At 54.1% G+C, this 22139-nt stretch overlaps 1 protein-coding gene across 3 annotated transcripts in view; it reads left to right on the top strand.

Moving 5' to 3' along the window:
* VWF (von Willebrand factor) overlaps positions 1-22139 on the top strand; it is a 142687-nt gene that overhangs the window by 37935 nt on the left and 82613 nt on the right. For all 3 annotated transcript variants that reach the window (XR_003001563.1, XM_024733216.1, XM_024733215.1), the window contains 7 exons: positions 6967-7183; positions 8518-8640; positions 9529-9640; positions 10453-10499; positions 18825-18961; positions 19380-19518; positions 20484-20584. Coding sequence is in view for 2 of the 3 variants with exons in the window: in XM_024733216.1 (XP_024588984.1) it covers positions 6967-7183; positions 8518-8640; positions 9529-9640; positions 10453-10499; positions 18825-18961; positions 19380-19518; positions 20484-20584 (876 nt within the window). In the remaining variant the exon portion in view is untranslated. The remainder of the gene's footprint in view (positions 1-6966; positions 7184-8517; positions 8641-9528; positions 9641-10452; positions 10500-18824; positions 18962-19379; positions 19519-20483; positions 20585-22139) is intronic.

Here is a 22139-nt window from a genome sequence, read left to right as displayed (position 1 = left end):
TTATGGCCACTCCCAGATGCAAGGGAGGCTGAGAAATGGGATCTCTATTCCCAGGGGCTATGTGCCCAGGGCAAGATTGACAACCGAGGGTTTTCTGACTAAGAGAGAAAGGAGGAATAGATCCTGGGCAACTTTCAATGTCTTCCATAATCTCACTCTTTTAAGGGTGAGGGAATTGGTGCTTCTAAAGCCTGTACTCTATCCACTGTGCACACTGTCCTCTCATCTGATTGATAGGAAACAAGGTGCGGAGGGTGGGGGCATCGGGAACGTGGAAAACAGGTAAACTGTGGTTGGGTGGCAGTGATCTCAGGTGGCCTTGGCCTGCAGTGGCTTGAAGCAGGGTTTCAGTTCCCGGCCTGAGACTGAAGTCAGGCCGTGGCAGTGAGAGCGCCGAAACCTAGACACTAGACCACCAGGGACCAGTGGCCAGTGACAAGGCCCTGGCCTGTCAGCTGTGTAGAAATGAATTTCCACGTAGAGATGGAAAGCAGTGAAACAAGTGAAGTGTTTATTAGGAGGAAAAAGTGTACGTGTGGATAGACACACGGGCGGGCTCAGAGAGAGAGTCTTGCCTTTGTGGCAGTTTGAATCCCTTTTTTTTTTTTTTAAATAATTTATTTATTTATGGCTGCGTTGGGTCTTCGTTGCTGCGTGCAGTCTTTCTCTAGTTGCAGAGAGCGGGGGCTCCTCTTCGTTGTGGTGCGCGGGCTTCTCACTGCGGTGGCTTCTCTTGTTGCGGAGCATGGGCTCTAGGTGCGTGGGCTCTAGTAGTTGTGGCCCATGGACTTAGTTGCTCCACGGCATGTGGGATCTTCCCGGATCAGGGATCGAACCTGTGTCTCCTGCATTGGCAGGTGGATTCTTAACCACTGCGCCACCAGGGAAGCCCTGAACCACTTTTATGGGACATTTCTTCAGGGTTTCCTTTGGCCAATCATCTTGCTTTGCCTGGTTTTCTGAGTACGTATTTGGTTTATCTTAGGGTCCTCCCCTGTGTGCGCACGCATCTCTTAGCCAGGATGGATTCTAGCGAAGAGGCTTATGGGTAGGTTGACATCACTTACTACAGGGTGGCACCTCCTTCCTTCTTGACCGCCAGGAGCCTTTCTGCACATGCATAGTCTGGAAGGTCTCCTTGACCTCGAGAATGAGAAATACGTGGTCTCTTATCTGCGCAGGGCTCAGCTTCTCCTGGCTCCTGCTATCTTGGAGATCTGCCCACAGGGTACGAACTCCAGAGCCTCAGCCTGGGGCCCATCTGTACAGCCACTGGCAAACTAAATCGGCTGAGAGCCCTTGACACTCTTGAAAATGATTGAGGACCTCAAAGAGTCTGTTTATCTGGCTTATATCTGTTGATATTTGCCATATTAGATATTAAAATGGAAAATTTTAAACACACTAATTCATTAAAAAATGAGAAACATTGTACTTAACGTGAATGCCATCATTTGAATAAAAATAGCTGTAAATTCAGAACCAAAAAAATAGTTTGGGGAGAAGAATGGCATCGTTTCACGGTTTTGCAAATCCCATTACTGTCTGGCTTGAGAGAAATCAGCTGGATTCTCTCATCCTGTCTGCAGTCAGCCTGTTGTGATACCACACATCATGTAACCTCTGGAAAATTCCACTGTGCATTTGAGAAAGAATGAGAGCATCAAGGTCAGATAACATCTTACTGTTGTCAGGAAAATAGTTTTGACCTTGTGGATTTCTGAAAGATTCTTGGGAGTCTGTAGGGGGTCCCTGGACCACACTTAGAGAACTGAGGACCTACTGACTTCTTTACTCTTTCCTTGCTTCATGTCCCAAATCTGGAAGGCTGTATGCAGCCTTTCTCTGAGGCTTGTGTTCTTTGAAGGGGTCTTCGGGCCTCTGAAGGGCCCGTGAGTGGGAGTGGATGACGTGGTGGTCTCTGAAACAGGTTTATTTCTTGGCTGATGGAAAGTGCAGACCACCGTGGAGGGGAGGAGGGGTTTGGTCTGCCTGTCCTTAAAGCCGGGAGATGGGTGGAGACTCTGTGGAGGACCGTCCGGCCGGGGGTTCTATAGGTCAGTGGCCCTGGGTGGGTGGTGAGAAGCGAGAGGAAGCCGCCCAGCTACCCAGCAGCCTGTGTCCCTCTGGCCCACCCAACACTGCCGTGCATGACTGTGCCCGACTCCCACAGACGACGGGGCGCAGGAGACAAGCCTACATCATGGATGGCTTGGGATCCAGGCATGGGAACCCAGGCCTGCTCACCAAACCCTGCAGTGGATGGAGTGGCCTGGGATGAATCAGAGAAAGGCACTTCCGAGTGCTTTACTCGGGGAATAACAAACAGAGGGTCTGGAGGCACGAGCTTAGGAGAAAATAAAAACTGATTCAAGGAGAGTCCGTAAGGTTGGGGCTGTGACAGGGGCCAGAACTAGCTGCTAAGAGAAGCTGAGGCCACTGACCTATTAGAACAGTGTCCCAGGGGCAGCCATGCCTTTCTTTCCCGGGGGGTCTGTTGGCAACACCAGCTTTGGCTCAACCGTAATTACTCTGTTTCTCCTCCTGCCTGAACCTGGCTATCAGCCTTGCCTGGTGTGGCCTCCCTTCTGCCCTGAAACCACATCCTGTGTAGCGTGCAGAGCCTGGTTCAGACTGTGCATCCTTCCCTGGTACCCCGGCTGCAGGTTCCTTCCTGCTGCGATTGGCCGCACCACTGGGAAGACAGCCTTAAATTGAGACCGCGTCTGCTGGCTGTTATGTAACCTTCCCAGGAAACAACTGGTGCAGTAGATCAGCTCCCTGAGAACAGGAGGGTATGGCTTTCTCATTGTTGTGTTCATGACTGTTGATCCAGCACTTTCTTATTGCCTGGTATGTGCGTCTTGGGGATACAGCTCCTGTCTTTGAAAAGCCTGCAGGGAAATGGGTAAGACGGCCCCAGAAATCAGGCAAGAGTAGATGCACCCAGAGGCCCGTGGGAGCATCTAACTCCGGGACCAAGTCTGCTTGCTTTCTATTGTGGGCCATGCCTGGCACAATGCCTGGACATAGTAGGTGTGCAAGAAATTGAATGAGACATTGGGGTGCGTTCAGGAACCCGTCAGTAATGTGGGACATGGGGAGGGGGAGGGGTGAGCCAGGGCGGGAGGCTGGGCTCAGACCATGGAAGGCCAGGCCTCCCTGCCTCCCTCACGTGCTGGAACTTTGCCCTCCAGGATGGGGTGGGACTTAGTCACACTTACCTTTTCTATTGACCACATGGCCGGTGCTTGCTGAGCAGGGGTTTGTTCACTGCCTGCTGGTCCGTGTCTCTTCACTGGCTCTGAAAGGACATCATAGCTCCATCTTGGACTTGGGTCCACGGAGATGTCCTGTCTCGGGACCTGGCCTGGCAGGGCTGCCTGTGGTGGATCAGGGAAGAGATCTCTGGGAGGCAGAGATGGCAGGCTAGGTGTGTCACCCTCTGCCACTGCGGGGTGAGGCCGGATGGGCTGCAGGGGCTGGTAGACGTCTGGAAGTCCTCCCTGACCTTCACACTGTGGTCACCCTAGTGACCAAGCTCAGGCCGGGGCTGACCAGAGGAAGGATGGAAAGACAGACTTTTCCTAGAAAACAGCCTTCTTGCTAAGGCTTTCTGTAAACCATTTAATACCTCCAGGGACCTCCCGGGAAATGTGCTGGAGTACTGTTCCCACTTTTCCTTTGAGCAGGAAAAAGACAAAGGTGGGCCAGCTGGAGACGGGCCATGCTGGACTCTGCACCCCCCGGCTCTCAAAGGGAGAGGGGGTGCCTGGACTCCTGGTTCTGTGTCCACTGAGGTGCCTGGTGCCTGTGCCTGTGAGAGCTGGTCCTGTGGTGCAGGGATGGCTCTAAGCCACTGTCCTACAGCCCAGGCAGTGGCAGCAATCACTAGAAAAACCCCATGGCGTTGCCTTTGGGAGCTCTTTTTCTGGTTCCAAATTGTATGGGGGGCAAGAGGTGGGCAAGAGCCACGGCCCTGGCCCTTCTGGGGTGCCCTCTGCTGCCCTGTGAGGGTCCAGTGACCTCACTTTCTGAGGGGCATTTCTGATGGGCCGGGCAGTGTGACACAATGGAAAGAACCAGACACAGGCCTCAGCCTCCTTCCCTGAGTCTCACTTGCCAGTGAGGATGGAGATTCTTAGACCTACCCATTAGAAAGAAGAGTGGGTTCCTCCCTGAGCCCCCACGTCGTTCTGGAGGAGTGTGACCCTCCCAGATAAAAGATCAACAAGATCAGCCCTCTGTTCACCAGGGAGCCCCCAAATACTAGTGAATTGATAGTGTTGCCGTGGCAACCATTCATCCCCGTACAGCCCAGGCAGATGGAGATGGGGAAAGGGACAGAGATGTCCTTCTGTCCTGCTGGTGACCTGCTCACCATTCTGACGCTAAACCTAATGGCAGGAAGGACAGTGGAAGGACTCTCTGGTGGCCAGGATGTCGATGCCGCTGCCGACGACGATACGGGTTCACCATTTCTTAGGCTAACCTTTTACGCGCAGTATTCCATTCGGTCTTCATTTCAGTCTTTTCAGATAGGCACTGTTATTATTGTCCCATCCACAGAGGAGGCGGGGTTGAGTAAACAGCCAGGGTCACACAGCCAGCACACGGAAGAGGCAGAAGCTGGGCCTGGGGCTGTGAAGTCCCAGCAGGTCCCGGGCAGGACCCTCCCTGGCATTGTATTCAGAAACCTCAGTTTCCCCCGTGTGAAGGGCTCAGGTGGCAAATGGAAGGATGCTTGTCATCACCCGAGGCCTCTGTGACATGGGACCCACGGCAGCCGTCTTTGTTCATCGGCTGCTTGCTCGGCGCCAGGCTCCATGTGTCCACCTGTGAGACAGTGTCTGTAGTTGGTATTCCCGTCTCACTCCGGGACGCCCTTCTCCAATGAGGGACGAGGCTTGCCTCCCTCCCTGCCGTTAGGCAGTGGCAGAGCTGGGCTTTAGCCTCTGCTTTTTCTCGGCCACGCAGGGAGGTAGCTCAGAAGGGTGGGGCCGTGGAGGGAGGGAGAGCTGCTCTCAGCCACGGCTCCCGACATGCAGAGCTGCCAATTGTCCTGCCCACAAACCTGCCTGCAGCAGCAGCTTTGCAATTCATCAGTCCACGCAGCTGCTGCTTTTCTGAGGTGCATAGGGAAACAGCTATGCCCAGCTGCTTGGGCCAACTGGCCCTGGAGCTCCCCGGGTCCACCCCAGGGCCTGCAGCGATCAGGGGCCTGGTTCTGATGGCAGACTGTGTAGGCTGGGCAGGGATAAGACACAGGTTTCCCTAGGACCGCAGCATGGCCCTGGTGCTTCCCCAGGTGGGTCTTCTGGGTGTTGAGTGTTGAGCACTGGGTCAGATTTCTATTCCTCCAGAGGCCACGGGCCTGGCTCCTCCTGGCTCTTGATTTACACAGCTTTGCTCTGACCATCCCTTGTACAGTTTGAGCAGATTGGATTTCCCTCTTCTCAAAACTGGTCACTTCTTTCCTTCTTTTACTGTCCCCTTTACGAAAGCCAATTTGCTCGGATTTACCCTCCAGGGCTCAGCCCTTCCTTCAGATGCTCTCGTACTCCTTTCATTTTAGCTGAAGTCCTTTCACAAACAGCTGGCTTCCATTCATTTGGAGAGCATGTCTATGCATGAAAGGAATTATGCACCCAGTGGGGATCACTAATAGCAACAATACTGTGTTGTGTTAAATCTAAGACAAAGTGTGATGTCGATTGTCAGATGCACCCAATTTCAGAGATATTACATAATGAAAAAGATGTGCATTTAAATTACTAAAAGCACAGGGCTTCCCCGGTGGTGCAGTGGTTGAGAATCCGCCTGCCAATGCAGGGGACATGGGTTCGAGCCCTGGTCCGGGAAGATCCCCCATGCCGTGGAGCAACTAAGCCCGTGTGCCACAACTACTGAGCCTGTGCTCTAGAGCCCGCAAGCCACACCTACTGAGCCCGCATGCCACAACTACTGAAGCCCACGTGCCGCAACTACTGAAGCCCACGTGCCGCAACTACTGAAGCCCACGCACCTAGAGCCCATGCTCTGCAACAAGAGAAGCCACCGCAATGAGAAACCCACGCACCACAACGAAGAGTAGCCCCCACTTGCCGCAACTAGCAAAAGCCTGTGCACAGTTACGAAGACCCAACACAGCCAAAAATAAATAAATAAATAAATAAATAAATAAACGAGTGACCAAAACACAGAATGCAGAGATGCTCACAAATACGGTGTATGGGGAGGGTTTTGTGCTAACGTGTGTCCAGGGGTCGTCAGTGAGAACCATTTCAAACCTGCCTGTGTCGTGGGGTCGAGGTTGGCAACCAAGTGATAAAACCCAGGAAGAATCCTTGCCTGGCAGCACCCTGGCACACACCATAGAGTCCTGGCGTGTTTTTGCTGATGGGAACTGGTCCAGTCTTGTCCCAGGAATCCTCTGGGGAAGGTTGCTCAACTCCATCCCTGACACACCGAGTTTAAATCTCTGTGGATGAGGCCCGGGAAGTTCTACTTTATAAAACTCCTTGTGGCACCTCCTCATCTCTGGTGGAGGAACCAAGGTCAGGGAGGGGAGGGGACCGGGGCGTGCGGAACAGATGCTGACTGGCCTTCCTGGCCTCTGAGCCACGTGGCCTCCATGAGAACTTCAAGTTTAGCTCCTTTCATGAGTGTCCCTCTGCTCTTTCCCTTCAGAGGACATTGCCTTCCAGTGGAGGTCAGGGCCCTGGCCTCTGCATTTCCAGGATTCAGTCTAGGAGGTCGCCCTGGTCTCGGGCTGCCCCACCAAGCAGGGGTCCGACAGTGTTCCACTGACTGGACTGTTTCGTTTGACAGATGTTGACAAGCACCTACTAGGTGTGAGCGGGCATGCTTGGGTTTCTGGGCAGGGTGGGTCTCTAAGCACCAAGGTCAGGGGATGCCAGGCTGCGTGGGTGGTGCCCTCGCTGAGGTGGCCTCTCCCTCCTGCAGGGCCTGTGGGAGCAGTGCCAGCTTCTGAAGAGTGCCTCGGTGTTCGCCCGCTGCCACCCCCTGGTGGACCCCGAGCCTTTCGTGGCCCTGTGTGAGAGGATGCTGTGCACATGTGACCAGGGGCTGCTGTGCCCCTGCCCTGTGCTCCTGGAGTACGCCCGGGCCTGCGCCCAGCAGGGGATGCTGCTGTATGGCTGGACGGACCACAGCTCCTGCCGTGAGTCAGCATGGGACCCCCACCGGGGGGGGGGGTGAGCGGTGTCCATCTGGGTGTCACTCCACAAGCTCTCCGGCTGTCACACCCCAACCAGCCAGTGCCTGCCAAGACCCACATCCCGGGGACCAGTTCCCGCCTGGCTCCTGCTCTGTCCCCTGGTCACAGAGCAAGTCCCCTCCCTAACGGCTTCGAGGAGGCTTGAAAGGTCCCCCTAAAAGCCCCCACGTCACTTCTCCTGCCTCTGTTCTCACTCCCCGTCTTCCTCGCTTGCCCTTGAGCAAATCCATCCCCTGGACTCAAAAACTGTTCCTGGCTCCGAGGGGAATCGCAGCAGTTAAAGTCTGAACTGACTGGGAGCAGGGCGGTGGCCGAAGTGTCCCCGGGGTGATCTTGGGATCCTGGCAGGCTTTTATCAAGTTCCTCCCTTTCATTTAATCCCTTCTCTCTTCCGGCAGGTGTCACCATCCCTCCCCCTCTCCCTCTAATCTCGTGGGTCCCTAGTCATTGTCGCCACCCCCAAATTATCCTGATTAAGTACGAGCTTCTCCAGTCACCTTGCAGGCAGCCTCCTGTCCCCGCCGCCACTTCCCACAGATCACAGGGGGCACAGACTGTGGAGGGGAGCAGCCCCAATACTTAACACTGCACACATGCCTTTCAGTTTGTGTCTTTCAGCTTATAAATCAGAGCTGTCCATCTTTGCTGTGGGGTGTGAGAAGGGTGGTTATTAGCAGCAGCGTTCTCCTCTGGAAGGGGGAGTGGCTGTTTTTTTAGGTCTTTGAAGAAAGGATGGGGAGATGCCTGAGGTATCTTGGAGGAGAAGTGGTTTGGGATGTTGGGATGCTCTGGCCCTTCCGGTCCTTCAGCCTGAGCGTCAGTCAGCAGCAGGTGAAGAGAAGAGAGAAAGGAGGGCTGTCCTTGTCCATGAGGGGCTGGGTCCAGCGGGAGGACGGAGGCTTAGGTGATGCGGCTGCCAGGGCTGTCCTGCCTCAGTGGACGTAGATAGAAGTGAACATGCCTTGTGCGGGGCGTGGCCGTGAGGTTGTGTGCCCAGTGCTGGGTGGGGCATCTGACTGGGCCCTATTTCTTGAGGAAGAGGAACCCTCAGAGGAGGGATGGGATGGAGGACACCATTTACCCCTTGCTTGGCCTTGGGGGCCTTGCATTTTCAGCCGGGGACGTTGGCCCCTGGGGTGCCGCTGAGGTGGAGATGGTCCCTGAAGACAGAGGGGGGCAGACAAAGGGGGCCCAGGGGCTCTGAGCACCACATGGCTTGTGAGATGCTGCCCTGGAAGGGAACAGCTCCGGGCAGACTCCTGAGTTTCCCATTTCAGGACCGGACTGCCCCGCGGGCATGGAGTACAAGGCATGCGTGTCCCCCTGCCCCAGAGACTGCCGGAGCCTGCACGTCAGTGAAGTGTGTCAGCAGCAGTGCGTGGATGGCTGCAGCTGCCCTGGTAATGACTTCCCACTTTACTTACAGATCTGAGACCTCGCCGGTGCCCTTGGCTTGGGGAAGCCGGATGAAGGCCACCTGTGCTTGTTCCCCATTGCCGACATCAGAGGCCTTTGATTTAGTTTTTAAAAGTCCTTGTATGGAGTGATGAGGATCGAGCTGGTATTTATTTCTAATTTATGTTTTCCTGTTGCACTGTATCTGTGAAAGCACGTGTGTCCGGGGAGCAGAAGGATGGTCTGGGCTCCAAGAGTGACTTTGTTTGGGGAGCACATGGCCCTATCTGAGCTGCAGTGTTTTCTCAGCTAAGCGTCAGGGAATTGTCTGGGAGAAAGATAGCCTCAACTGCTTCCTAGGTTTGTCGTGTGAGCTCAGCTGAAAGAGAACTTTGCATCAGGAAGTCTTTCTCAGGAGAGACCTTGTGAGCTTTGGTGAAAAGTTCTGGTTAAGTACCGAGAGTGAGTCTTGTGTGTTTTGACTCACGACTTCTCTACTGGAGGAACTTGAACAAAACCCTTGCCTCCTTTCTTCGTCTGATAGGATGGAGATAAATAATTTTCCCCCTCTCTCCCACTGCATTGCTGTGAAAGATAAACAGCACAAGTTCTTTGAGCTTCCTGGAAGAAGCCTTCAGGCTAGACTCACGGCTTCCCTACTGGAAGGCCTTTGAACAAACCTGTTTCCCCCATTTCTTCGTCACTAGAGTGGAGATAAATAGCCCTCCTCGCTCTCATTGCAAACCGTGAAAGATAAGCATGGCAGAACGAGTCCTTTGAGCTTCCTGCAAGAAGCCCTGAGTTGATGATCAACCCCGGGGGCTTCTGTGGTTGTGAGCTGAGTAATGATGATGCCAAGGTCGAGTCTTTTTTCCTTGTTCCCCTTGACCCAGAGGGACAGCTCCTTGACGGAGGCCGCTGTGTGGCAAGTGCTGAGTGTTCCTGTGTACATTCTGGGAAGCGGTACCCTCCGGGCGCCTCTCTCGAGAGAGACTGCAACACCTGGTAATTGGGGCCGAGCAGTGTGGTCTGCGAGAGCTGCCTGGGTCTGTGGGAGGGGCAGCTGGGCCGGCAGGGGCAGTGAGGGCACCGGCAGGTAGAACAGGACCTGGCCTGGGCTGGGGGTGGTTTGGGGAAGGGGGGAACAAGGATTATATACAGGTCGGCCTGGACGAGGGGAGCTGGGGGTGGTGGTGAAGGCCCCTTAGCGTGCAGACAACATCTCTAGCTCTCCCCCCAGCCATGCTTTAATAAGTGACTCTCTCTCCCTGTTGCCTCTGCTTTGCTTGAGCCGTTTCCTCCAGAAGCCCCTCTGGTGTTCCCTGGGCTGGGTCTGTCTGTCCCCTGCAAACGGGGAGAGGAGAACGCCTCCAGACCTCTTCACTGGCTACCTTTCCCTACTGGGCAGTTTTCCAGGAGTCTCAAGGGCTGCCCAGCATGGACCAGGGTGTTACCCCTGTCAGCAGCCAGCCCTTCCTCCGGTCTTCTACCAGCTGTGTGTGTGTACGCATATGTGCGTGTGTGTGTGTGTGTGTGTTTGGAATTTGACTTAGTGCCTGGGTAGACCCCCTAGGTTTCCCTCTTCTTCTATCTGTCTGTTGGGGTTTCTTCCCCTTGGCATTGTCTCCATGATTCCTCTGTGGCCAAAGCCCCTTCCTGTACACCTTCAGCCTCATGAAGCCCCCTCAGGCGTGAGCACCTTTCTTCTCTCAGACCTCTCCCCTGGGGCTGTGGGATGGGCAGCGCACTCTCTAAATCCGTGCAGGGATACCTGCGTTTGCAGACCCACCTGTAACCCGTGCTTCTCTCCCCAACAGCATTTGCCGAAACAGCCAGTGGGTCTGCAGCAACGAGGAGTGTCCAGGTAGGTGAGCTTCCCCTCCCCTCTGCCCTCCTCCCAGTGGAGAGGTACAGCCTCCCTTCCTAGACTTGGGAGGACCACCTGGCCAGGCAGGGAAAGGTGGTCACTGCACAGGTTGGATGCAACCCCCGACCACAGCTCCAGTGCAGAACCAGTTGTGCTAACCCTCTCCTCCTGGGCCAGCAGAGGGAGGTCTCCCAGCAACGGAAAGGGGAGACTGCACCTGGGAACTCTTTCATTGTCCTTTTCCCTTCACCTGTTTGTTCAAAGGATTATGGTTGAACGTGCTGTGAAAACTGCAAGGTCACAGGTGACTAAACAAAGGTGAAGCAAATTCCTTGGAAAATTAAGAGGAAGAAGGGCCTGGTAATTCTTTAAGCTAGAAGTGAGAAATTTCTGGAGTTTTCTGGAATGCCTTATCCAAAGATCTTGGCAGGATCCAAGAGCTAGGAAAACCAGGTCACTCAATGATCCCTCCTACCCTGTCCCTGCCCTGGAAAATCTATTTAGGAAAAGTTTCCTTATAATTTCTGCCCTTTCCTTTCTCCTCTGTTTAGCCCCAACTCTATTCTATCTACTGCAAATTTTACCCATTCAAAGCTCCCTGTGCCTCACCTTCCCGATGACCCTGGCTCTTCTCCTGATGCTTCTCCCCTTTTGACCATCACATCATGTGATGTTTGCTATGTGTTAGGCATGGTGTTCAGTACTTTACATGTATTACATCATCACCACAACCTATGAAGAAGGTGCAGTTTATTCTCATTTTACAAAGGAGGAAACAGATCCAGAGAGGTTAAGTAACTCACCCGAAGTCACACAGCTGCTATGAGACAGAGACAAGATTCAAACTCACAACCACCTGACTTCTATTTTGCCTTTCCCTTTACTCTCCCTCCTAGTGCTCGGTCCATCCCTTTGTAGGAGGATCTTTGCCATCATTCATGAACCCTGGAGAGGCCCCATGCTTAGTTAAAGACCATCTCAGCCTCATTCAAATGCTGGATACTACTTTGGGATCCCCATGTTTGTAGAATGCAATAAAAGACTGCAAGGCAAATAGCCAAATGATAGGCTCCCCTCCTGTTGGCCCCAAGAGACCACATTGGCTTTGGTGGGCTGGCAGGGGGTTGAGCTTACATACCTGGGATCATATTTGGGGTCTGTGGCTTTAGAGTCACTTAGGACTTCTCCAGTGCCCACTATACTGGGAAAATTCTGGAAGTAGATGGAAACTAGATGGAAAGTGGGCCCCAGGACTTAGTCAATTAGTCTGGCCCAGGGATGGCCAACCAGCCGTTTATCTTCTGTGCAATTCTTGAAGGAAGCACAAAGAACAAAAGATGCTCTTGCAAGTGGTATCAGTGCTCCAATTTAACATAATCATACCCTGTGAAAGACCTAAAGAGTCATTTGAAAGCCATGAGTTCGATGTAATGGACCTGTGAAAAAACTTTTAATATCTAAATAATAAGCATTTATTGGATAAGATCTATGAGGTACAGTGGGTGGAATTAGGAATTTAGCTTACTGTGTTTTGTCAGATTGACTACTAGATTAGGAATTCTTAATAACAACTTTCTATAGGGAGGGTCTTCCTTCCATCCATCCATCCAACCATTCATCCATCCATCTATCCAATCACCTGTCCAACCATCTAACCATCCATCCATCCATCCATCTACCATTTAATCATCCACCCAACCACCTAACAATCAATCCAGCCATCCAGTCATCCATCCATCTACCCATCCATCCATCCACCCATCCGTCCATCCATCCACCTACCCATCCATCCATCCACCCATCCGTCCATCCATCCACCTACCCATCCACCCATCCGTCCATCCATCCATCCACCCATCCGTCCATCCATCCACCTACCCATCCATCCATCCACCCATCCGTCCATCCATCCACCTACCCATCCACCCATCCGTCCATCCATCCATCCACCCATCCGTCCATCCATCCACCTACCCATCCATCCATCCACCCATCCGTCCATCCATCCATCCGTCCATCCATCCATCCACCCATCCGTCCATCCATCCACCTACCCATCCATCCATCCACCCATCCGTCCATCCATCCATTCGTCCATCCATCCATCCACCCATCCATCCACCCATCCGTCCATCCATCCATCCGTCCATCCATCCATCCACCCATCCATCCACCCATCCGTCCATCCATCCATCCATCCACCCATCCGTCCACCCATCCGTCCATCCAACAGTTATTTAAAAACCCACTGTGTACATGATGGAATGCTTCGTCTGGAGTCGGCAGTGTAGCCCCTGGTCTTCAATTCAAAATCTGGGTGGTAACTTTCCTGAGGATGCACGAAATTCTCTTGATGCCTTGATGGGAAGAGAGCTAGTTCCAACTCTGAGGTCTAGTGGGTGGTTTGATATTGTGCCAACACAACCAGTAACCTCTTGCTCTGCACGTTCAAAGCCCTGACCCTCTTTTTCTAGATCTGGAGCTTAGTTGGTCCTTGCCTCCCTGTCCATTTCTACCTGTAGCACACAGCATATTTCTACACCTGCCGAGAGTCAGCTGGCAGGGGGGCTGTCTTATCTCCCAGGGTGAAGATTGCTGGCAGAGCTTCTGATGGGAAGGTTCTGGAAGGGAATATGTCTGGCTCTGCTAGTAAAGCAAAGAGCAGGCTGGGGCTTCTCTGCAGTCCCTGGAGGAGCTGACATTGTGATTCTTAGAAATAGAGATCTGGGTTTTGATTCCCTGGAGTAAGATGAGAGTGTACCAGTTGTCTATTGCTGTATAACAAAGGGCCCCCAAACTTAGCAAACAACAAACATTTATTATCTTAGATTTTCTGTACGTCTGGAATCTGCGTGTGGCTTAGCTGGGTACCTCTGGTTCAAGATTTCTCATGAAATTGCAGTCAAGTTGTTGACTGGGGCTGTGGTCTCGTCTGAAGGTTCCTCTGTAGTGAAGGGAATCACTCGGAAGCTCACTCGTGTGATGGTGGCCAGGCCTTGGTCCCTCACCTTGTGGGTCTCCCCTTGGGGCTGCCTCATGACATGGCAGCTGGCGTCCTCTAGGGTGAGTGACCTCAGAGAGAATGAGGCAGAACAGCCAAGACAGAAGCCACAGTCTTTTAAAAACCTGCTCTCCAAAGTGGCATCTTTCACTTCTGCTGTATTATATTTGCTAGAAACAAGACCACATGTCCAGCCTGCATTCAAGGTGAGGGCATCACACAAGATGTGAATACAGGAGGTGGGGACCATGGAGCGGGGGGACCTTAAAGTCTACCTAGCACAGAGAACCTCATGTTTGGGAGTGAGAGGGAGAAAACAATCACTGAGGAGAGCATCGGTCTGTATGGAGAGGGGCTGGAGCTTCTGTTACAGGCTCCTTAGGCCTTCACTGCTCCTGGCACACCTCTGTTCTGGTTAGGAGTAGGGCAGCCCCAGGTGCCTGGGGCTCTGCTAATTTAGTTTCCACTGAATCATAAATGTTTGGTTGGGATCAATGAGGAAGGAGCATGCCTGTTAGTAGGGACTATTCCTCAAACAAATAAAGCTGTGCTGACAGAATTTCAAACTCCTGGCTGGAGCTGGGAAGTTTATTTGAGGCCCAAGTCCTATGAACGTGGAAAGGTGGCGTGGTCCTGGGCCTGGGAGCGTGAGCTGTGGACTCAGCCTGGTAGGAGTTCCAGCTCCACCGCTTACCAGCTGGGTGACTTTTGGCAAGCTGCTTGACCACTTGCAGCCTCAGTTTCCTCATCTGTCAAATAGGATGGTAACGGCAGCTTCATCCCATGAGAGCTGTGGTTACTTGACACACAGGAAGTACTCGGTAAACATTAGGTGTTTTCATCGTCACAGCCAGAGCTGTTTCATTAAGCAGTGTCAGAGAAGGATGGAGACACGAAGGAGCCCGGGATGGGGAGGGGTGGTGCAACGCAGAGTGTGGCTGGGACAGGTGGGGCAGGAGGCAAGACAGAGCCTGAGCCTTCCCTAGACTTGGTGGCATGGAGGCCCATGCGCCTACCTGGTCTGGAGCCGGAGGGAGGACCTTGGTGCAACGCATTGCTCGATTGATTCGGGATAATTTCTGATGCCTTCAAAGCCATCCCTGTCATTCAGCTTTGGGATTCAAGCTGGCTGTTCTGAAACCTCCGGGAAGGAAGATAAACTTCCATGTTGGGGTTCCTGGAGTCTCACCAGACCTCCTTCAGGCCAGGCCATGTGTCGCCTTTTCCTCTGCTTTCTCCACGTCCAGACCTGGATGTACCTGTGCTCCTTGGCACTTGCCACGTGTGCCCAGTATCCCCATGAAATGAAACTTGTTGGAAACTGCAGCCACCCCATACGGCAGTACTGGCCGGTGTCAAGTACTATGAACTCTGGAGTCTGACGGAACGCCCATGTTCAAATTCCTCTTGGGCCACTCTGGGGCCTTGGGCGAGATTTTCTCTGTGCCTCAGTTTTCTCTTCTGTAAACTGGGAATAATAATGCCAGCCTCACCAGAGTAGTAAATGAGGTAGTGCCCATAGAGCACTTAGAAATGCATCTTGCATGTTTGGTTGAGATTATGTTAATGTGATTTAGAGGCAGGCTTTGGTGAACATTTATGCTGGGAGGAAGCCTGAGTTGCTTTGCAGAAGGCCTGTGGGCTGGCCTTTCTGTAGCCGCGTGGAAAAGAGTAGAAGCCAATGAGCTGAGCAGAACAGCCCCATGGAGACTCCTTTCCTGCGAACAAAGGGGCTTATTTAGAAGAGGTAACATGTTTCCATCAAATGAGAGATTGTTTTTCTCTTCTTTTTTTCCATGAGGGAGGATTCTTATTCATGTAGTGGACTCGCTTTAACTCCTGGCTGTTCTTGGTTTTATGCTATTTGCTATTTTAAGAATCACCTGCTTTGCACGCCTTCACCGAACTTTTATTGCCCACCTGCTGCGTCCATTGGTGGCCAGCGGCTTGTCAGGCTGCCTTTTGCTGACCAGCTGTCTGGGAATGTCTTGGGCATCCTCTTGGCAGAACTTGGGCATCTTGGGGACCTCTGGGCAGAGCTTGGGCGAGTGTCAACATGTGGCCCATTCTTCTGGCTCCTGTTCCAGCCCCCAGGCCCACGGCTCCCTAGCACCTCACTCAGCTGTGTTCCTGGGTTTCCCGCGTGGTCAGCCCCATCCCTCAATTGTACCAAGGAGATAAGCTAAATATAATACAGTATTTAGATTTCTGATTCCCGAGAAACTCCAGAACGCCAGTCAGGGGGAGGTCAGAGCAGGAAATCAGATCAGAGGATTAGATTCTGACCCAGAAGTTTTGCTTTCGAATGTTTGCATATTTTCTCGTTGACCCCTCTTTTCCTGAGCATTGTCAGAGATAATGCAAGTTCAATTTCTTACTCAGATAAGAGTGCTGTTGAGAAAACAAAGATAGGTTGGGTTAGGAATTCCCACCCATCGCACTGCAATGGGGTCAAGACATGTGATACAAAGGGCCGTGTCATTCTGTTTGTAGAATGATGGTGGCTTCCGAAAAATAGCCATTTTAAAAAGGCTTTCTTGTGACACCCATGGATTTGGAATTCCACCGGGGCTGCAATCATTCGGGATGACCCTGGACCCTAACTCATTGCCTGTTCTGCTCGGACTTCCACAAACAGGGACCCGTCACTCGTGCCCTTCTTGTGGGGCAATGCAATGGGGAGGCACGATCTGCTTCTACTCACACTTCTGACACCACGTGTGTGTGTTTCCCCCCGACAACAACCAATCCTCTGACTTTCTGGACACCACCCGGGTGTCCTACAATGCAGTTCAGTTCTGACCCTGACTACCCAGAATTAGCACAGACCCCGCAGGTGAAGGGCTCCGTCCAGTGCTCCTGCTTCTGATTGTTAGAATGGCTCACAGAACTCAGGCCAACACTTTACATGCTATTAGTGGTTTATTACAAAAAATATTATAAAGGAGACAAATGACCAGCCAGATGGAGATGTACACAGGGTGAGCTCTGGAAGGGTGCTGAGCACGGCAGCTCGTGTCCCTGTGGAGTTGGGTGTCCTACATGGAAATATGTTCACCAACCTGGAAGCCCTCCCAACTCTGTTTAATAAGAGTTTTTATGGAGGTTTTACTATATAAGCTCAACGGATGATTATTATTTTTTTAGAGATATTTTTGATGGGGACCATTTTTAAAGTCTCTATTGAATTTGTTACAATGTTGCTTCTGCTTTATGTTTTGTTTTTATGGCTGCCAGGCATGTGGGATCTTAGCTTCCTGACCAAGGGTCGAACCAAAGTCCCAACCCCTGGACCGCCAGGGAAGTCCCTAAGCCTGGTTGATTATTAACTCAATCTCCAGCCCCTCTCCCTTCCCTGGAGTTTGGGAGATGGGACTGAAAGTCCCAACCCTCTAATCATACTTAGGTCTTTCTGTAAGCAGTTCCCATCCTGAAGCTCTCGAGGGACCCGCTAAGAGGGGCTTCATTAGAACACAAGATGCTCCTCTCACCCAGGACATTCCTAGGGCTCTAGAAGCTCTGTGTCAGGAATCAGGGACAAAGACATGTATATTTCTTCTTATCACAGAAGATGACGCTGGTGAGGATGATCTGGGGCCTCCCTATTTTCTCCTAATTTCTCTGGGCTGAGTGTGCCCTCCTGGCCCACTCCATCTTAGAAGGGGTTAATTGCTCTGGGGACCAGGCAGAGGGACACTCACTGTAACCTGGGGCTACTCGCCCTCCCCCTGCCTTCCAGCACATACCAAGGGGAGGGCCACACCTGGACCCAAAGCCGGTCCTGCCCCTCCCCCCGCCGCCCCCCATGCCTGCTGTGTCTTTCAGTGCAAATCTGGGCATGAGGTGGCAGGCAGGGGGCCGATGGGGCTTGTCTTTGACAGGTGGACAGCTGGAACCCCTCTCAGGCCTTTGGGGACCCCTGACTGTGTGACTGGGTTCAGCATCAGCCCCTGGAGATGGGTCCAGGTGGGACCGGCTGTAGGACCCTCCTGGGGGAACTGGGGTGCAGAGCAGAGCGGTGCTATGGAGGATGATCCTCTGCTCTTTGGAGGCCAGGGGGCACTGGGAGGGCAAGCAGGGCCCCTACTTTATGGAATGGCTGTGGTGTGTGTCTGCTTTGCTTTCTCTATAGAGTAGAAGGCAAGGAGGAGAGGAAACAGGTAAAGGGAGGCTGGGGAGGGTTCCAGACACGGGCCTCGGCTTCAGTGGGTCCGCTGTGGGCTGAGCTGGGGTTGGGCCAGTGGGGAGTCACTGGCAAAGCCCCCCTCCCCCAGCACGGACGACCTGCGGTCCGAGGTGCACTGGGCCAGCACCACGGGCCGGCACTGGGGCCTGGGAGGACGGAGTTGCTGTTGGGTGGGTGCGCGTCGAGGGCTCGAGCCGCAGGGTGATACCGGGGCGTCCTCGTACCCGTCCCCAGACGTGTCAGCTGGCTCGGGCAGTGGTGGGAACATGGGCAGATGGGGTCCTGGGCCCCCATTGGCCCCAGCTGAAGTCACAGCATGGATTTGCCCAGGAGGAGGCCTGAGGGCTGCCCCTCGGCTGGCGAGGGGGTGAGGATTGGGTCCTGGCCCCTGTACTGCTGGGCTCCCCCTTCCCCAATCACTGCTCTGGGCGGCCTTTCTGCCCTCTTGCCCTCAGGGACTCTCGTGGAGGGGGGAGTGCCCACAATGGCAGCGCAGAGAAAGGCTTCTGCAGGCCCGAGGCCCTTGGCCCCAGCAGAGCCAGAACCTGGAGCGGCCGTGGGGAAGGGCTGGGGGCCACGGTGAACCCAGAGCGCAGAGCCGGAGCCACGGGTTCTGGTCTGGCTCTGCCACTCCTTGGGTGTGGCTGTCACTCCCCTGAGGCGTGGAACTGACCCACCCGGCCCTGACCTCTCAGGGCTAGAGGAGTGGGGCCTGAATAGAGTCCTCCCGCGGAGCCCCTTTATAGGCTGTAGTGAGGGGCACCCCCAGGAGGTGCCCTGCTGGGACACCCGCTCTCCCCTCCCCTGTGTCCCCCGGGGCACCCGCTGGGACACACACTCTCCCCTCCCCTGTGTCCCCCAGGGGACCCACTGGGACACACACTCTCCCCTCCCCTGTGTCCCCCAGGGGACCCACTGGGACACCCACTCTCCCCTCCCCTGTGTCCCACCAGGGAACCCGCTGGGACACACACTCTCCCCTCCCCTGTGTCCCCCAGGGGACCCGCTGGGACACACACTCTCCCCTCCCGTGTGTCCTCCAGGGGACCCACTGGGACACCCACTCTCCCCTCCCCTGTGTCCCGCCAGGGAACCCGCTGGGACACACACTCTCCCCTTCCCTGTGTCCCCCCAGGGGAATGTCTCATCACAGGACAATCCCACTTCAAGAGCTTTGACAACAGGCACTTCACCTTCAGTGGGGTCTGCCAGTACCTGCTGGCCCGGGACTGCCAGGACCACTCCTTCTCCATCATCATAGAGACTGTCCAGGTGAACCTCGCCAGGCAGCCCCAGGGCAACCGCGGGGGTGAGGGGGGCAAGATGGCCCCGTGTGCACATCCTTCCTCTGGACAGCCGAGCAAAGGGGAAGACAGACAGGGCACACAGGGCTCCCCTGAGGACCCTGAGCGCCTGTGGAACAACAGGCCCAAGGAACAAGGGCAAGCAAGGCCTAGAATCCTGATGAGGGACCAGAGCAGGATGGTGCTGGGCGGGGGCAGGCCTGGGCTTTGGGCCTCTCTGTGGCATGACCCCGGGTCCTTCCCAGAGATGGTTCTGGGACCGGGGAGTGGTTCCGTGTGAGAAGGGCTGCATAGATGGAGGGCTTTCCCCGAGTGGATGGATCGGGGGCTGGGCTGCAGGGCTGGCGGGGATTTGGTGACGTCCCTGGGCGTGCCCCTCCCGGCAGTGTGCCGACGACCCCGACGCGGTCTGCACCCGCTCGGTCACCGTCCGCCTGCCCAGCCAGCACAGCAACGTCGTGAAGCTGAAGCACGGAGGAGGCGTTGCCATGGATGGTCAGGACATCCAGATCCCCCTCCTGCAAGGTGGGTGCCCTCCTCCCCCACAGGCCCCCCGCCCAGCTCACCCTTAGCGCCCCCGCCCCTCAGCAGTGCTCGCTGCCACCTCTTCTGCGCAAATGTGGAGAGCTAACTTTGGAGGGCAGGCTGGGTGTCCTGGCCTGCCTCTTGCAAGAAAGGAAGGCTTCCTGGAGGAGGAGGAGCAGAGGAAGCTGGCTGGGGGCGGGGTGGCTGGTGATGGGTCAGACCCCAAGATGTCATGGGGCAAAGCCAGATGAGCCCATGACCTGTAGGAAAATCTACCTGTTCAGTGACTTTGCCAGGTTGTTATGAATCCATTTTGCACAGCCTGTTTCCAACCTTCACCCTCAAAGGGGCTACCAGACCCCTCCCCTCTTCTTCTTCTTCTTCAAGACCACTGGCCAGCCCATGGCCCATTATCCCGGCTTTGCACATGGTGAACTTGAGGGTGCCTATGTGTGTTAATGCTATGTGTGTCTCTCCGGGGAAGAGGTATGCCTCCTACCTCTTCCGCAGAGAAAACTGCCGTTTCAGCTGTGCGCAAAGCACCAGTCAGCCGTGAGGACTGAGTAACTTAGCCTGGAAGCATGTGCAACAGCAGAGGGGCCCAGGGAATGCTCAGCGGTTAGGGGGAAACGGACGCAGGCTCAGGGCACCTGCCTCAGCTAAGGATGCAGTAGCCTCTGCTTCCCCCTGGTGGCAGTACAGGGAATGGCAGGCTACAGCGGGGATAGATATGGAGGCGCCTTCCTGGGGGAGCCCGATTTGCACTACACCCACCCTGATCACCTTGCCTCTGAGACCCCCCCCCCACCTTAAGCCTCATGGACATCCCCAGCTGCCCCCTAACTCACTGCTTTCATTGCTACAGTCCTTTGTGAGATACCCCATCTTTCCCTACGATCCATCTGCCTGCCGCTCTCCTGCCCTCTCCCCATCTTAGCCTAAATCCCGTCCTTGCTGGGTTCCAGGTGACCTCCGCATCCAGCACACCGTGATGGCCTCCGTGCACCTCAGCTACGGGGAGGACCTGCAGATAGACTGGGACGGCCGCGGGAGGCTGCTGGTGAAGGTAGGTGCCCTCCTGAGCACGGCCACCCTGCAGCCAGACCTTACAAAGTCCCCGTTGTGCTCTGGGGGGAGAGCTCAAGGGTGGGAGTGGAATTCCTTTCTCCCCCGGCCCTGCGCCCCCAGAGTGAGGAACAGGCCTCTCTGTGTATAAGAGGCTGGTGTTTGCTGTCTGGGTGCCACTTGTTCACCCCGGGAGTTCCCGGGTGCTGGGCTCTTGTACCCCAAGGGTTGTCCAGACTGGGTGGGCTCATGCGGGGCTGGGGAAGCAGTGGATTTGCTGCCCAGGCTCCTGGCTGCAACCAGGCCTGGAATCAGGGGGTGTTCCCTGGGGCGGGGCGCTCACAGTGGGACTCACAGCCAAGACCCTGTGTCGTGTACCCACTGCCTGTGAAAGGTTGTCCTGGGAACTACCAAATCCCTCCCGTGGTCCCGGGGCCTCTGCAGCCTAGGGGCCACTTCCTCTGCTTTCTGTGGCCCTAGAGTCATGCTTGGAGAGGGAGCCATATATTTCACAGGGCTTCCAGATACATTTTTTCTCTCTGGAAATTTCCCTAGAAGGTCTTGTCACTGCCATTTCATAAACGAAGCAAGCAAGGCTCATGGGGGCTGGGAGACGCGCCCAGGACTGCGCACCCGATCAGCTCCCCGGGCAGTGTCACCCCCAGTAGACCAGCGCTTCTCACTTTTAGGTCTTCAGATGCCTTTGCACTCTTCAAAATTATGGAGAACCCCGAGATCTTTTATGGAGGTTATAGCCATTGATATTTACCAGATTAGAAATTAAATCAGAGACATTTATTAATTCATTAAAAAATAACAATAGTAAAGCGACTACACATTGATATAAACATTAAAAAATCTGTTTTCCGAAACAAAATTAGGTAGTGAGAATACCATTGTTTTATGTTTCTGCAAATTTCTTTAATGGCTGGCTTAATGGGAGACAGCTGGAGTCTCATCTGCTTCTGGGTTCAGTCTTCTGCAATATTACATGTCATGCAGACTCTGGAAAAGTCCACTTGTACAGAATGAGAGGGAAAAAGCCAAGCAATGTTTTCCTGTGATTATGAAAATAGTTTTGGCCTCGTGGACCCTTTGAAAGGGTCTCAGGGATCACCCCCTGCCATGGGTCCCATGTCCACACTTTGAGAACCCCCGCCCTGAATACATTAGGATCCCTGGAGTGTCCCCTCCTGCTTCTGGAGATTCGGTGTTCCATAGGCCCTCGGTATGATCCCGTGATGGGCGCCTGGGGTGTCCTCGATGACATCCTGGTGGTCTCCATCCTCGTGATGTCATGTTCTTTCTTTCTCTTGTCTTTGAAGACCCTGAGAAAGTTCCAAATTAACGCCTTTTTTTTTCTTTTATAAAAAATAAAACTGTGACCACACACTATAGAACATGAAGGTTTTTGGAGATCTTATCAACCCCTCAAGTACAGTTGGAAATAAAGATCCTATCTTTTCTGGAGCAGGAAAGTGACTCCCAGTCATTTGGTTACAGAGTGAGAGCAGAACTTGGGTCTCCTGCACCCTGGCCTTCAAGGGTGGTGCCCC

Source organism: Neophocaena asiaeorientalis, unplaced genomic scaffold (assembly GCF_003031525.2).
Source record: "Neophocaena asiaeorientalis asiaeorientalis breed wild unplaced genomic scaffold, Neophocaena_asiaeorientalis_V1.1 scaffold150, whole genome shotgun sequence".
Taxonomy (NCBI): Eukaryota; Metazoa; Chordata; class Mammalia; order Artiodactyla; family Phocoenidae; genus Neophocaena; species Neophocaena asiaeorientalis.
The sequence above is the reverse complement of the archived record's forward strand: the minus strand, read 5'-3'. Positions and strand labels throughout refer to the sequence as shown.